Genomic DNA, 13,629 nt, shown 5'->3' with positions numbered 1-13,629 from the left:
ATATATATATATATATATATATATATATATTAGATATTCAAAGAGGACAGAAGTCCACTTCGAGTTTCTCTCTGTTTGTTCTCAATAGATCCTGAACGTCCCACTATTTTTCCCACCTCAGTTCTTATCTACCGTATTCATCCAGAAAAGAAACCATTCCATCAACCATGTCTTCCTCGCAATCTCCTTCCCCCCTCTACACCAAAGCCCTCATCACTAGGCGGCCTGGGGCGAGGAAAAGGTTCAGAATGGTCAAAGACGAGATTAGGGACTAATAGGGGCTTCTGCCCAAGAATCAGGGTCTGTCATAGCCGAAAGGCTCGGTATGGACGTTAAACTTGATTATAATAATAAAAAAAGCCCTCATCATCGGCGCCTCGCCTCCAAACCGCTCTCCCAGGGAACAAAAGTGATCCTCGCCGGCCGCCGTCGAGACCGTCTCGACCACTTCATCTCCAGCCACGGCGGAACCGACACTGCCACCGACAGAGTCACGGCCATACAATTCGACATCACCCGTCTAGACGAGATCCCATCTTTCGCGACCTCCATCGCCACGTCGCACCCGGATCTCGACTGCATCATCTTCAGCGCGGGGATCCTGCGGCCCTGTGACTTCTCGAGACCCGAGACGGTCGATCTGTCCGTCCTGGATGAGGAGGTGGTGACGAATTACACGAGCCAGGTCCATCTGACGGTCGCGCTGTTGCCGATTCTGCAACGACAGAGACAGAAGCAGGCGTCGTTGATTTATGTCGGAGCGACGCTGGGGATCGTCCCCGGGATGCTCTGGTCGGGGAATTACAACGCGACCAAGGAGGCGCTGCATAATTGGATTTTGGTGCTGAGGGAGCAGTTGAAGAGGTCATCACATTCGTCGTTGAAACAAAATTTAGAGAACGATGATAAGAACAACATCAAAGTCGTCGAGATCTTCCCGCCCGCGGTATCGCAGACGGAGCTTGTGACCGAGCGGCACCACCCCCGTCTCAGGGACATCGGGAGCATCCCGGGGATGCCGCTGGACGAGTCTACGGAAGAGGTGGTTGCTGGGCTGGTGAAGGGGGAGGAGCAGATCGGGGTCGGGGCGCACTTGAGGGCCGTGCTGGAGGGGCCGGAGAGGGTGAGGCAGGAGGCGTTTCGGGCGATGATTGTGTTTGCGGAGGAGCTGTTGAGGGGGCATTGGAAGTAGGCTTTTGTTTGTCGCGGTTCTGGGATATGGTGGTGGTGGCGGATATATTCAGTAGGGGGAATCCTCCATCTTCCTTCTAGTCCTTAGGCATTACGAGCAATCGATCAATTGTTGAAAATTCCTCACCCTTAGAACGTTTCTATAGATTATTAGAGCAATCTACCACACCGGAGGTGCCTGCAACAGTACCCATTTGTATTATTTGCACAGATAATTGATATATAGAGATCATCCCGCATGTTTGCAGATATGCTAGCTAGCTACCACGTGCGCTGCATCCCACCTGACTGACTCTGTCGGTTCGTTCCGACCTTTATCAGTTATTTATCACTCTCCTTCCTCCTTATCTATGCCATGCCGTGCCTGGTGTTTCAACTGCTGCTCTAGCGATGATAAGTATATGAAATTGAGCTTGAGTTATGTAGTGGCACGTTGAATGAAAGTTGGTATATAAATATATTTCTCTTTAGGTTCCGCATTTTGATATTGATCTTCTCCAGTACAGAGAAAAGGGGGTTATATAGTACTGTGCGTTCACATGCCCTTACACCGTGTTATCAACCCGCTCGTTAGCTCGCATCTCCCACAATCAACCTGGATATTTGTTCAATTGATTCCATTAATCTAACCAGAATATTAATCATGTCCTCTACTACCCCCTCCATCCAACGCATCCCCTACTCCGCTCCCCGCGAGGACTTCATCCGCGCCATCGAGAAGGACGGCTGCGTCATCATCCAGGACTTCACGACGCCGGAGGTGCTCGCGCAGGCGCAGCGTGAAGTCCAGCCGTACCTGGATACGAACGAGGAGGGGAGTACGGTTGGTGGTGAGTACCATATTCATTATACCTAGTTTGTATGAAGGCTGATCCGGTCAAGCGCTGAATGGCGGGACGAGAACGTGTACGAGGCTGATCGGGAGGAGTAAGACTGTGAGGGAGAGGTTTTTTGAGGATGAGTTGTATCGAGTGAGTTTCTTTTTCTCTATTAGCATGTACAGTACCTCCTTTAAGAAATACTATGGTTCCTTTTACCAGAGTTAAACGGTCGCCTATACTAAAAATATAAAATACCTAACCAGGACCTTGCCGACCACTTCCTCTCCCTCACAACCACAAACTACTACGACACCACCCCCTCCACCGACACCACGCACCCACTCCTCTCCATCGCCATCGCAATGGACATCCGTCCGGGAGCCGCCGCCCAGCGCCTCCACCGCGACGATAAGAACCACCACGCGCGTCACACGCCCGCCACATCCTACCACTACTCCCCGCACCGCGACATGCTGCTGGGCCTGTTCGTCCCCGGATGCGACACGACGCGCGAGATCGGAGCGACAAGAGTCGTTCCCGGATCGCATCTCTGGGGCGATGAAGAGCCGGATTTCGGACCCGATGGGTGTAGGGGCGTTGTGGATGCGGAGATGAAAGCTGGAGAAGCGTTCGTTATGCTTGGGAGCGTATACCATGGAGGCGGGAGGTATGAGAAGGAGAGCGGGAGTCGGACGGTGCATATCATGTTTATGTGTTCGGGGGTGTATAGGCAGGAGGTAAGCACATCAATACCATTTACATGGGGCCATGATAGCCGGCCGTATTGGGAAATGGGATGGATTTCACCTAAGGGTGTTAAGGCCGGATGGATAACTTGTCATTCGATTTGTGATGCCGGACATCATTCTAACAATGCACTTCTATCTATAGGAAGTACCCTGGCTCTCCTACCCGATCGAAGAGGTCAAGACGTACTCGAAACTCACCCAGCAACGGCTTGGATGGAAGCAATCGGAGCCGAACCTCGGATGGGTGGATCTGAAGTCACCTGAGTTTATGCTTCTGTGAGTGCTTGATCCTTGCTCTGTGGGATCGAGCTGGGAATAAATTACTTCTCATGTATGTATGTATATGGGGGAATTCATGTGGTCATGGCTAAGGCTTCTAAATAGAAAATACCTAGTAAAGGAACGATTATAGTTAAGATCATGGGCAAACGGCATAAACTTCTTTCTGGAGAGAAAAATATGCGATCGTGCTTCAAAACCAGCGTCAGCTACTGGAGTCTCGTGTACAACCGCGACCCAGCAGGAAGCCTTTGAGCGGCTTCAAGCACACTGAACGAAGAAAAGGAAAACACAATCATAGGAAAGTCTGTTATTCCACGTATCAAGAGTTCCTAGTCATCGAAAGGAAGGTCAATCTCCCACGTTTCATTTCATCATCCGTCATGGCGCAGGCAAAAGAAAAAAAGGTTAAGGAAACAAAAGAAAGGGAATATAGCAGCTGCAGCTTCCAGATACTGTCCTTAGCCTCGTCCAGAGCATATGGTTTTAGAATCCCTTGTCCTTTCACATGGAGCGCCGTCTCCTGCTCCACTCTGTACCGTGCACTAAATAAAAACAAAAGCAAAATCAGTCAATGGTGCACGGACTATACCGTGGTTGGTTCAGTCTGATGAGCCATACCTTGCCAACATCACAGCTACTACGTAGATTATCGACATCAGTATAGAACTAATAACATTGTGTGATTGCCTCGTTGTTTGCAACTTACAAGTTAAAACTACCCACTTTGCACGAGGTTCTGTTGCATTGCTGGTAGGAAGAAAAACAAAGCATTAGATTTTCTGTATGATAGAGATAGGCAGGGCTTAATATTTCATACTCCACAAAGAGACATCCCTTCAGGACAGCCAGCAGCCCAGGATTGTCTCTCTGGAGTAGACGCAGCCGCAATAAATGCAGAGCTAGCCAGAAGGGCAGCAACGGTGGCCAGGAATTGCATTGTGTGGTGTGTTTTAAGTGGCTGAGGAATAATTAAGGCTTGAGAGAAATTTATATAGACTGGATTCTTGATAGATTCAATTCTGAAATTGCAAGACTGATCCGGTTCAACATCAAGTTCCGTGCGGGTTATATAGATTAGAGGAAGGCTAATATGAGAAAACAGTGTGAAAGTGAGAACAAGAAACTGCTAGCAGTAGCAAACATGCAGTGTCAAGCTATGCAGTCCATCAGTGTTTTGATGATGACTCTTCTCTTGTGGCTAGCGCACAAGACACTGCAAGCAGTGGCAAACATGCAGTGCCATGCCTGTAGATCAAGAGCAACAGGATACGGCATAGACAAAAGCCCCTGCTGTGCATGGTAGGATAAGTGAGAGAGACGCCCGAAAGCTGGTAATCATGCTGGAGTCCTGCTGACTTCTAAAAAAGTACTGTACTGCTGAAGGCGGAGACGATGCCACTCAGCCAAAAAGACAACAGTATAGCGTATCTAAGTATGTTCTTAGACTACTTGACGTTTTGTCGTCCTGGCTACTGCCATGTTCCTTGTTATTTTTGTTTGCCCCCGATGACTCGGATCCAGGTGCAGGGTCTGATGGCAAGGCTCCATAGACTGGCAGGTCCCAAGCTCTTTGCTCTGGAATACCACAAAATAATTATGCAAGTAGTTCTCTTTCCAAGTTATTCCGGTGTTCCAGATCCGTAATCCAGTACCGAATACCTATTGATTGACAAGTAGTTAGTATAGGCATTGAGTTAGGTTTACTGCTTCAACGGCTCACTTTAATGCAGAACTGTCAGAACAAGTCAGTGAAAGAGCTATATTTCGGACGCCGGCCGGTCGCAATTATCATTCTGGTTAGTTTCGTCCTTTGGAGCATTGGGATTGTGGTTTTAGCAATTACTAATGTATATCTGGAACGTTCTAGGCGTGATGCAAGAGGCTTCGGTATTATAATTGGGATCGGGTTAGCACTTGCAGTTGAAACTGATGTTGTGGGGTAGATAGATCCTCGCCATTCGAGCCTTGTCTTGTGGATCCCCCTGTTCGCGGCTCGTGCATATCGAAATCCTGCCGTGTCCCGATTTACACTTAGATTAATCAGATTGACCCATACCTAAGTTATTGCGAGCCGTTGTCTCTCTCCACCGCATTTATCATCCTCACTGCCAGCATGATTTCACCACATTGTGTGCGGAATGGTCACTCCTCTTTTCTTCAAAGCGCAGACATCTTGTTGACAAAACAATTGATGACTACATTCCTGCTCTTGCAGATCGATCTAGTTTCATCAAAGATCTTTCCTTAGCGTTCGTAGCCAACATCACAACACAGAGAAGACTAGCGTTGCTAATCAGGGACACGTCCCAAGGTTCGCGTATCTAGCTGTTGTTAAGCCTGCTCCTTTGGCTCCGCCTGCAAGTCTGATGGAGACAGTGCAGTACATCCAGTATCAGGTCCGCTGCAACGGTCTTTCATGTTAGTCCCAACCAACTTTCATTCCTATCCCTCTGATGTCGGGCCTGGTAAGGCTGCCCAGGTGCACAATCCTCTGCAGTCACTGGTCACCCACGGGTCATGGCAGGTTCGGGCTTATTACCAGTCCCGGGATTGTCTAAGTGGGCTGATCGTGTCCGGAGTGCGGAGTAGCAAGGATTAGTACTACATACCAAGGCTCACTGAGGCGAAAAGAAGAAGCCACGTAGTTTCAGCTTTTCAAGGCCAACAGGTATCCAGGTCCTAAGAGTTTTGAATTCCAAAGTGGTGGCTCCAGGAGCATTGGACATACGCTCTGTATTGTGTATGTAGAATCCATTCACCACCTGGGATCCATTAGATGCAGAGAATATCACTGTGCTATTATTAAATGTGATCAACATCAGATACCAGAAATGAAGCCATAAGGCTTGAGAGCGGAAGTCCGGATCTCATGATGTATATACCGTGAGTCCTGACCCCTAAGCACTAACTTCCTGGCTCTAAAGTGTAAGTGAGCAGAGCTAATTGCCTCCACTACTGCTCAAAAAGCAATTTTGAAGTTATTTCTTTGGTCATGGTGCTGTACTTTTTAATCTTTTGAACAAGCATCTGGGTTAGTACGTCATGCACTGAGGTCGATGTCTGGTAGACCTCTACCTTTGGTAGGTAGGCCATGCTGACGACTGCAGAGATTTCAATTTTACAGGAAAACCAGGAACGGTGTTACTGTCAAATGTACATTTTTTTTTTCGTTCCTGTCAGAATGCCAGATATCGATTTTCGTGGGCTACTGAAACCTGCAGACCACAGTACTTTGTTGAGCTGTTAAGCAACGAACTTGCGCCATCAGCTGGAAAAGCATTTCCCATTATATCCTCTTGTCGGAAATAATACACTTTTTTCTTCTTTCCTCTCTCCGTGACGACGTGGTATTATGGTTAAAAGTTCCACGGCTAGACCATATTGAATATGTACATGTACACACCAACCACAGAAAATTTGTAGAAAGTCTATGTAACTATCCCATCTCAGATGTTAGAAGGATATATACATGGTGCAGTAGAGTCCTAAGCCCAAACCTATATCATGCTGGTCTATGCTGCCTTTTGCTGAGATGGTCGAATATGTGAAGACAGTAGTAAATCAAGATCGTTCTATAACACCCACAGCGATTTTTGCTCATTTAGTGGCTGCGATGGTATAGATGCTGCCATGCCGACGGGGTCATGTATGCACGAACCCAGTACCCACCATCTTTATCTTTGATCGTAAACGCGCTGGGCCAGAATCCAGACCGCATACCACGGGCTATCGGGTTGACGAAAATGACCTTGGCTTCCTTCTTTTCGGGAGCGGCTCCCGAGAAGTCCAGCGCAGCGAAATCCAACGTGGTCCAAGAGCTGACCACGGTCAAGGGTAAGTTCCAGCTGGGTTTTCTCACGCGCGGTATAAGTGTTTCGGTGACATGATCCTCACAGAATCGAAGATACTCTCGGATCGAAGAGGCTTGTTTGTATCGCAGTGTTGTCAGGCGCAGGCCCCGGGCAAAAGTGGCGATCGATTCCGTCTGGATCTGTGCCACGGTTAGTTGATGTCTCAGGGGTCCGACACTGTCGTGTATCCAGGTGGTCCCCGCCGGCGGTGGGGGGATCGCCGATCGGTAGTTAAGTGGTCCGTAGAAGTCAACTGGATCATCACTCCGCTGTACTCGATCGTGAATGGTCTTGAGCAGCCAAGTGGTTATGATATCGTTCTTTGTTGGCTCGACCCCGTCGTGTTGCTTCGGCTGGATTTGCGTTTTCAGAGTCTCCAGTGCGGCGTTGCGGACTCCATTCACCCACGGGCCGGGGAGATACACGAATTTTCCTTCAAGGCGCTCTCGCAGGCCGATCATGCGGAGGACTTCAGTCCATAGAGTTTTCAATACAAGTTTCACGAGGGGAAAAAACCCGCCCATGAAGTTGTCCTGGTGGGTCTTGTAATCCACGCTAGGGATGTCAGAGGCCTTCGTGTCGGGAATCACCAGTTCAGACATATTAGTCCCTCTGGCATCCGGGGGAAGTATCAACTCCGGGATGGAGTTGCCAGACAGCAGATCGCAGAATGCCTTGATAACTTGATGTTGTGCGGTCGCGTCCGCCAGACGGTGACTTATACCGAAAGACAGCAGAGTGGCATCCCGTAGAACGGTTACTCGAAGCAGAAAGACATTATCTGGTAGGACAGGCATATCGAATACAAACTTCTTATCGACCTCTTCGATGTCTGGCATCTTGGAGACCGTCGGTTTCTGTTTTCCCTGGACGACAATATCTATTTGGAGATAATCCGCCAGATTCTGCTGGACTTTCCTGCTGACAAAGTCGACTGTCGAACCAGTTGATAACGGCCATGGTCTTTTCTCCTGAAGGCCCACATAAGTAGAAATAGGTATGGATGGATGTAGAGGGGTATAGCAGTGAGTCTCTTCACCATCCAAAAAAGTTGGCCACCCAAAACGGGCCACAGAGTGACTAATTCGGTAACTTTGCTTCTCAGGATGTCTTCATCCAAGGGGGCGTCCACGACCAGGCCTATGACGCTAAAGGCCCATCGAGTGGCCGGGCTCTCTGTATTGCAGCGGTATTTCAAGACTCCGGATTCTTTCAACGACATGATGGTCCTTGTTTGAGTAACTAACGTTAAGCCAAAAGATTACGTAACTACCTTATCACAGAAAGACCCAGGTGGCGTACTCTCGATGTTTTTTGCCCAAAGAGATACCCTATAGGAAGGCAATCAACAGACAGAGAAAGGGAAGGCTATGGTATGTTCTGCAGTATGTTTTTTTTTTCGGGGGGGACGGGGGGCCCTAGGTTACAGCTGTACATCTCAGTTGTTGTATTCAACACAGCAGCCGCGGATCAGCACATGACCAAGATCACCTGGCCGACTAGCCTAGGGCTCAGGGCTCAGGGCTCAGGGTTAGGGCTGGTACCCATGACCTATCTATAGCTTCCTCGTACACGACTACGAGGCTTACCCCACAACAGCTACTTAATCTACTACTTCACTGCACTAATCCTCACCTGACTAGCCTTGATAAGTTTATGATTAGAAACCTACCTTACTGTTACTGCTATGGCATTTTCTAGGCAACATCTAAGACACGCATGCGGAACTATACGAGGAATCCCACAGGGCGTTACCGCTGTAGGCTTTGAAGCCAAAGGCTCCAGGCAGCAAAGTAACCTGGTCCCATGATTCCCAAGCAAGAATTTCAACAAGAGTTGCCTTGCAGGAATTTGGCACTAAAATTTATGACAGTTTTCCAATTCAATACCAACCTTTTTTTTTCAAAAAGGCTTCGCTAAGCTTGAAAGTATCTAAGTTAATAACTAACGTAATCTATAAGCGAGCGAGACATCTCACCACCGCCTACTATATTCAATAACTAACTATGTAACAGCAATCCCCAAAATTGAAGCTATATACACTATATATCAATTACTTAGCGGCAAGGGCATGCCCTAGCAGTATGTTCTAATGAATTGCATATGCTGCACTGTGGTGGTGCCCGCTTTGCTGGCCGTGGATCTGGCTGCTCAACTACCCCTTCCTGCCTTTGATCAGCTTACTGAGCACGTTCCTGCCCTTCTGCGCCTGTTAGAATGCCCCCAGTAGCTATATAGGATCTAGGGGCATTCCTCTTTCTTTTCTAGCGCTGATTGGCAGCTTGTAACTCCTTATTTTCCTGTGCAAGAAGGACTGCATTATGCATTGCAATCTGACAGCCCTTGACTAGTTGATTAAGAGCTTGATTTGATGGACTTGGCGGGCTTTGAGAATGATGTTTCAATAGGCGCTTAAGAGCCCGGGTCTGAAGCTCCAATTCCTTGATATTATGAAGTATCTCAGAGACCCAGGATGCCGATTGATTGCTGTGAGATGTAGTAGGTGGTGTTGGTGTCTTCATCTGAATGTGAAGTCGCGAAAGCACTTGATCAGGCTGATATGGAACTAAGCCAGTAGCTGCAAATCCACTGCAGATATTAGACTGAGATAGAGCTTCCATTCGCGCAGATTGATATGCAATGAGAAAGTCTTGTCTATCAATATGATTGATGCCAAGATGCATGCTTTTCTCAACCCTCTGCCCATATGCCTTCTTTAAAGGTGCAAAACAGCTGAAATCAAGTGGTTGAAGAAGATGGGAGGAATGTGGTGGCATGCATAATGGGATGATCATATTCTGGGTGCAGAACTAATCAAATTCAGGAGTAATGTGACTTCCATGGCCATCAAGAATCAGTAATCAATATTTGCCAATTGCACGGGCATGGGTATGCTTATGGAATACCTCTTTCACCCAAAGCAAGCCAAGTTGATCATTTGTCCAGCCATTCTCACTCACACCAATCACCCAATCAGATGGTATATCTTTATACCATGAAGCTTGATGCACCTTGCCTGCAAATATGATCACGGGAGGTAAGGCCCATCCAGATGAATTGATTGACTCAATGACAGTCACCCACTCACGATTTCCAGGCTGTATAGATCTAGCACGGCTAGCTGACTGATCTGAGCCAGTAATAACTTTGGCAGTTGAGATCACAACCATTTGAAAGCCAGTCTCATCAAAGTTGTAGATATCTTGATCAACCACCCCATATTGTTGAATAATGACATGTATGCGTTGAAACCACTCGCGGATGATCTTTGGATCCTCAGATCGAGCCCGTTGATAATCATATTTTTGATTATATCTTGATTGAAGCTCAGGATGGCGTTTAATGACGTTCCGAACCCAGCATTTACCAACAGTGGATGGATTTGATCCACCTCTCTCCATAAGTAATAGATTAGCCATTTGCTCAATGGTAGGAGCTCTGGGTGGCATGCCACGTTGATCCATGGATAACATCCATTCAACAATGGTAGACTCTTCAGTAGATATCAATTTTTTGATTATTTGGTGTGGAATCAACGCGTGCAGTACGACCACGAAGGCGATGAGCCAGAGTTGAATGAGGCACATCATATAGCCGCGCAGCTGCTCGGATGCTTGATATTTGACCATCTTGAATAGATTTAATAGCTAGGAGCAATATGCCATCTCTTTGAGCTGAAATTTCTGCTTTTTTGGTGGCATCTTGGTGGTTGAAGCTGTTGAACACGTCGCGTGGTAGGGAGGTGTCTCGCTCGCTTATAGATTACGTTATTATTATTTGAAAGGGTGACCAATTGTCCGGGATACATGGGGTGGATGGTATGGTCCCTGAAGCACAGGACGTATTCTGCTTGTCATAACGTTCAACTGACAATATGGGGTTTAGTAGAGGATTTCATTATATTTTTGTGCGGAAGAAGGTTCGCGCAGGCGCCAGTTGGGAGGCGACGTTCAGTTATACTACTAAAACTAAAGCTTGACGCGGTCAGGCGCGCCAGCCCTACTATGCTAGTCGGCCGGGACGGGCCGTACCTTTAGCGTCATATTCAACCGTGGTTCTGATTATTGACGTGGTGAAGAATCCAGGTGAATATACTAGTAGAGCCATACTGTCGATATCTGCTCTTTTTTTTTTTTTGTGTACCTATATACTCCACGGAGATGGAATCTATTAGCAAGTACTACACCTAAAAGAACTAACTAATCAATGTTTGTATCTCTCACGAGCAGGTCCACCAGCTGATGGACAGGCATCTTATCATCATAGACTGCCTGGATTATCCGATCGATTTCCTCCTGGCTGAACATCCCCTTCATGTTCTCGCGGAATTTTGCCTGGACCTTGGCCAGCGTGTCTTGATGCAGATGGTGCCCAATCGGATATTCGACCACCACCTCATCCAGAGTGGTCCCGTCCACCAGCGAGATGGTCAGTCCACTGGCGGTGCTCTTCTTCTCGCCATTGTAATCCGCAGTGAACTGCTTCTCCTCGACTATGTCAATCTTGCTCCGCAGGGCCTCCACTCGGGGATCCCGAGCCCACGGGCCGGAATCGCTGTAATCCGCTGCTTCGATGACCGCCTTTTTGAGGAGAACAACGGCGATCATGTATCGCATACAGTGATCACGGTCGGCTGCGTTGGAGAGCGGTCCTTGCTTGTCGATGATCCGGCATGCCGCTTCGTGGGTGCGGACGTGAATCCGACTGATGTCGCGTGGGGCGTCGAGTCCCTTTTCCGACAGGGTCTTGGAGAGTTGCAGAGCGGCTTGGACAGCAGAAATGCCATGCCCTTCGGCCGTGATCAGTTTGAAGAACACCGTCTCCATGACAAGAGAGCCCAGTGGCCGGGGCAGTCGCAGTGGCTGGCCGCCAAAGCTGGTCTTCAGGAACCCCCAGTCCGGGTCACTCAGCGCGGTGGGAATTCCCGGTTGTCCAGCTTTGGCCAGCAGGCAGAGATGAACCGCTCTCATGGCTGCATCGCCCGCAGCCCATCCTTTCCGTGGCCCGACATTGGGGCTCTGGCGGAAAATACGAAGGGGATGGCCGTCGGCCCAGGCGTGGGAGATGGCAGCAGCCGCCTGAGCCTCCGTCAATCCCGTGAGCCAGGCGGTAACCGCAGTGGAGGCGATCTTGACGAGGATCGTATGGTCCAAGCCGACTTTGTTGAAGGCATTCTGCATCTGATAGCACCCCTGGATCTCGTATGCTTTGATCAAGGCAATGATCACCGTCCGAATGGTAGGCTGGGCGCCCCCGTTCGACGGGGCTGATTCTCGAGTTCGGCTTAACCAATCCGCTACCGCCAGAATGGCTCCGAGGTTGTCTATCAAAGATTCTCAGTTAGTCCCACGACTGATTCATCGAGGGATGAATCGGGAGATCTACCAGATGGGTGGCCCCATTCAGCCCCAGGGTAGGCATCATTGTGGTCCAGAAACCGGATCAGCGTGGAGAGATCGAAGGCGCCTTTCACTGGGTCCATCTGATAGTTGGTCCCTGGGAGTTTGAACCCATTTGGTGCGTCTGTGCCCGGGATGCGGGGACCGATGATTGCTCTGCACTCGCTGCTCTGCTGGAGAGTCTCCATCGCACAACCGAGAGCGTCAAGCAGGGCGAGCCGCGCCCGGTGGAGTGCGAGAGCACTGTCCAATTCGTTGTGGTACACATAGTGGACTAGTTGAGAGATCTGTTCGTCATAGGCAGGATAGCCCGAATGCTGCTGTTCCTGCGTGGTTGTGTTGAACCCGGTCATGTTGTGATTGTTGGATCCGGTTGCCTTCTTCAGGAGGTCGAATAATAAAAATCGTCCGGTGTGAGCTGAAGCAGAAAAGAAGAGCGCTGAAAGGAAATCCAACACACGGCGATCAGAGAGTGTTATTTAATTTCCAACTTAGCATGGTGAGCGAAGTCGTACAGGACTGATCCATCCCGACTCTGGTGAAACCATAAAAGTCTATGCAAAATGGTCGACACTTTGTCGACATTGCACGGACACTAGATACCTCAGGCCATATCTATATCGGGATTTCTCAGTCAATCTCGCGTGACTAATTAATCGAGTCCAAAACCGAGCCTTCCTGCCAGGTACCTAAGTATAAAGGTCTCGATGTGAACAGCCTTCCTTCCGGAATCCTATGGACGACCCAATTTTCCTACCAGTTTTGGAGATGTTCTGCACTCAGGTGAGAATAATTGACCCACAGTAGTACGCTTCCGATTTTCCAATTGTTCACCAATGCTTCCGGTGGCTGTCTGCCAGGTACTGTAGATGCCACTTTCCAAACCGTACCGGTACGTACATACCATTCTCCTCAAAGTAGTCTGGTACTTTCTGATCTATTGGAGGCACCTCCCCACCTTAGATATGGCACTAAAACTCCATAATTCTTGTCCCAGCACAGGATATCTGAACGGTGGTCGGCTTCTACTTATTGCTCGCGTCCTTGCCGTAATAGAGTCGTGCCTTTTCTCTCATCTGGGTGACCACTGGATTCGAACTCGGCACAGTGTTCTGCAGGGATTGTGCGGATCCAAATCCGTTGTGCATATCACGTTCATTCTCATAAAGTTCTATTGAGAAACCGCTGACCTGAAAAGACTGTCAGTGTCCCAAGGCAATGATAAGTTAGGACACAGCTTAAGTAATAATACTTACCAACACCGATAGTGATGCGGTCAACTGTTATGCCTCAATTGGAATTAGATCGGCCTCGATCATTGTCAACTTATGGCCAA

At 48.6% G+C, this 13,629-nt stretch overlaps 5 protein-coding genes across 5 annotated transcripts in view; 2 read left to right on the top strand and 3 right to left on the bottom strand.

The window, feature by feature from the left end:
• Positions 1-325: 325 nt before the first annotated feature.
• VTN00DRAFT_6145 (uncharacterized protein) lies at positions 326-1,192 on the top strand (the record flags this gene model as incomplete). The annotated part of the gene is made up of 1 exon (XM_069432749.1): positions 326-1,192. One exon carries the CDS (start codon positions 326-328, stop codon positions 1,190-1,192), a length of 867 nt encoding a protein of 288 aa, XP_069288577.1.
• A 642-nt stretch (positions 1,193-1,834) lies between these two features.
• Positions 1,835-4,121, top strand: VTN00DRAFT_6144 (uncharacterized protein; the record flags this gene model as incomplete). The annotated part of the gene is made up of 5 exons (XM_069432748.1): positions 1,835-2,021; positions 2,074-2,162; positions 2,276-2,749; positions 2,904-3,037; positions 4,055-4,121. The coding sequence occupies 5 exons, from the start codon at positions 1,835-1,837 to the stop codon at positions 4,119-4,121; spliced, it is 951 nt and encodes a 316-aa protein (XP_069288576.1).
• Positions 4,122-6,644: 2,523 nt separating this feature from the next.
• VTN00DRAFT_6143 (uncharacterized protein) lies at positions 6,645-7,733 on the bottom strand (the record flags this gene model as incomplete). Its single annotated transcript, XM_069432747.1, has 1 exon — positions 6,645-7,733. The coding sequence occupies one exon, from the start codon at positions 7,731-7,733 to the stop codon at positions 6,645-6,647; it is 1,089 nt and encodes a 362-aa protein (XP_069288575.1).
• Positions 7,734-11,093: 3,360 nt separating this feature from the next.
• On the bottom strand, positions 11,094-12,646 carry VTN00DRAFT_6142 (uncharacterized protein; the record flags this gene model as incomplete). The annotated part of the gene is made up of 2 exons (XM_069432746.1): positions 11,094-12,217; positions 12,280-12,646. The coding sequence occupies 2 exons, from the start codon at positions 12,644-12,646 to the stop codon at positions 11,094-11,096; spliced, it is 1,491 nt and encodes a 496-aa protein (XP_069288574.1).
• Positions 12,647-13,318: 672 nt separating this feature from the next.
• The window catches only part of VTN00DRAFT_6141 (uncharacterized protein), a gene marked incomplete at both ends in the record, with an annotated part of 1,280 nt that continues 969 nt past the window's right edge, over positions 13,319-13,629 (bottom strand). Inside the window, 2 exons of the mRNA XM_069432745.1 lie at positions 13,319-13,483; positions 13,550-13,573. Of these exons, the coding sequence (XP_069288573.1) occupies positions 13,319-13,483; positions 13,550-13,573 (189 nt within the window). The remainder of the gene's footprint in view (positions 13,484-13,549; positions 13,574-13,629) is intronic.

This window comes from Thermoascus crustaceus (assembly GCF_041956765.1).
Source record: "Thermoascus crustaceus strain CBS 181.67 unplaced genomic scaffold VTN00scaffold_3, whole genome shotgun sequence".
Classification (NCBI taxonomy): domain Eukaryota; kingdom Fungi; phylum Ascomycota; class Eurotiomycetes; order Eurotiales; family Thermoascaceae; genus Thermoascus; species Thermoascus crustaceus.
This window is presented reverse-complemented; position numbering and strand designations above follow the sequence as displayed.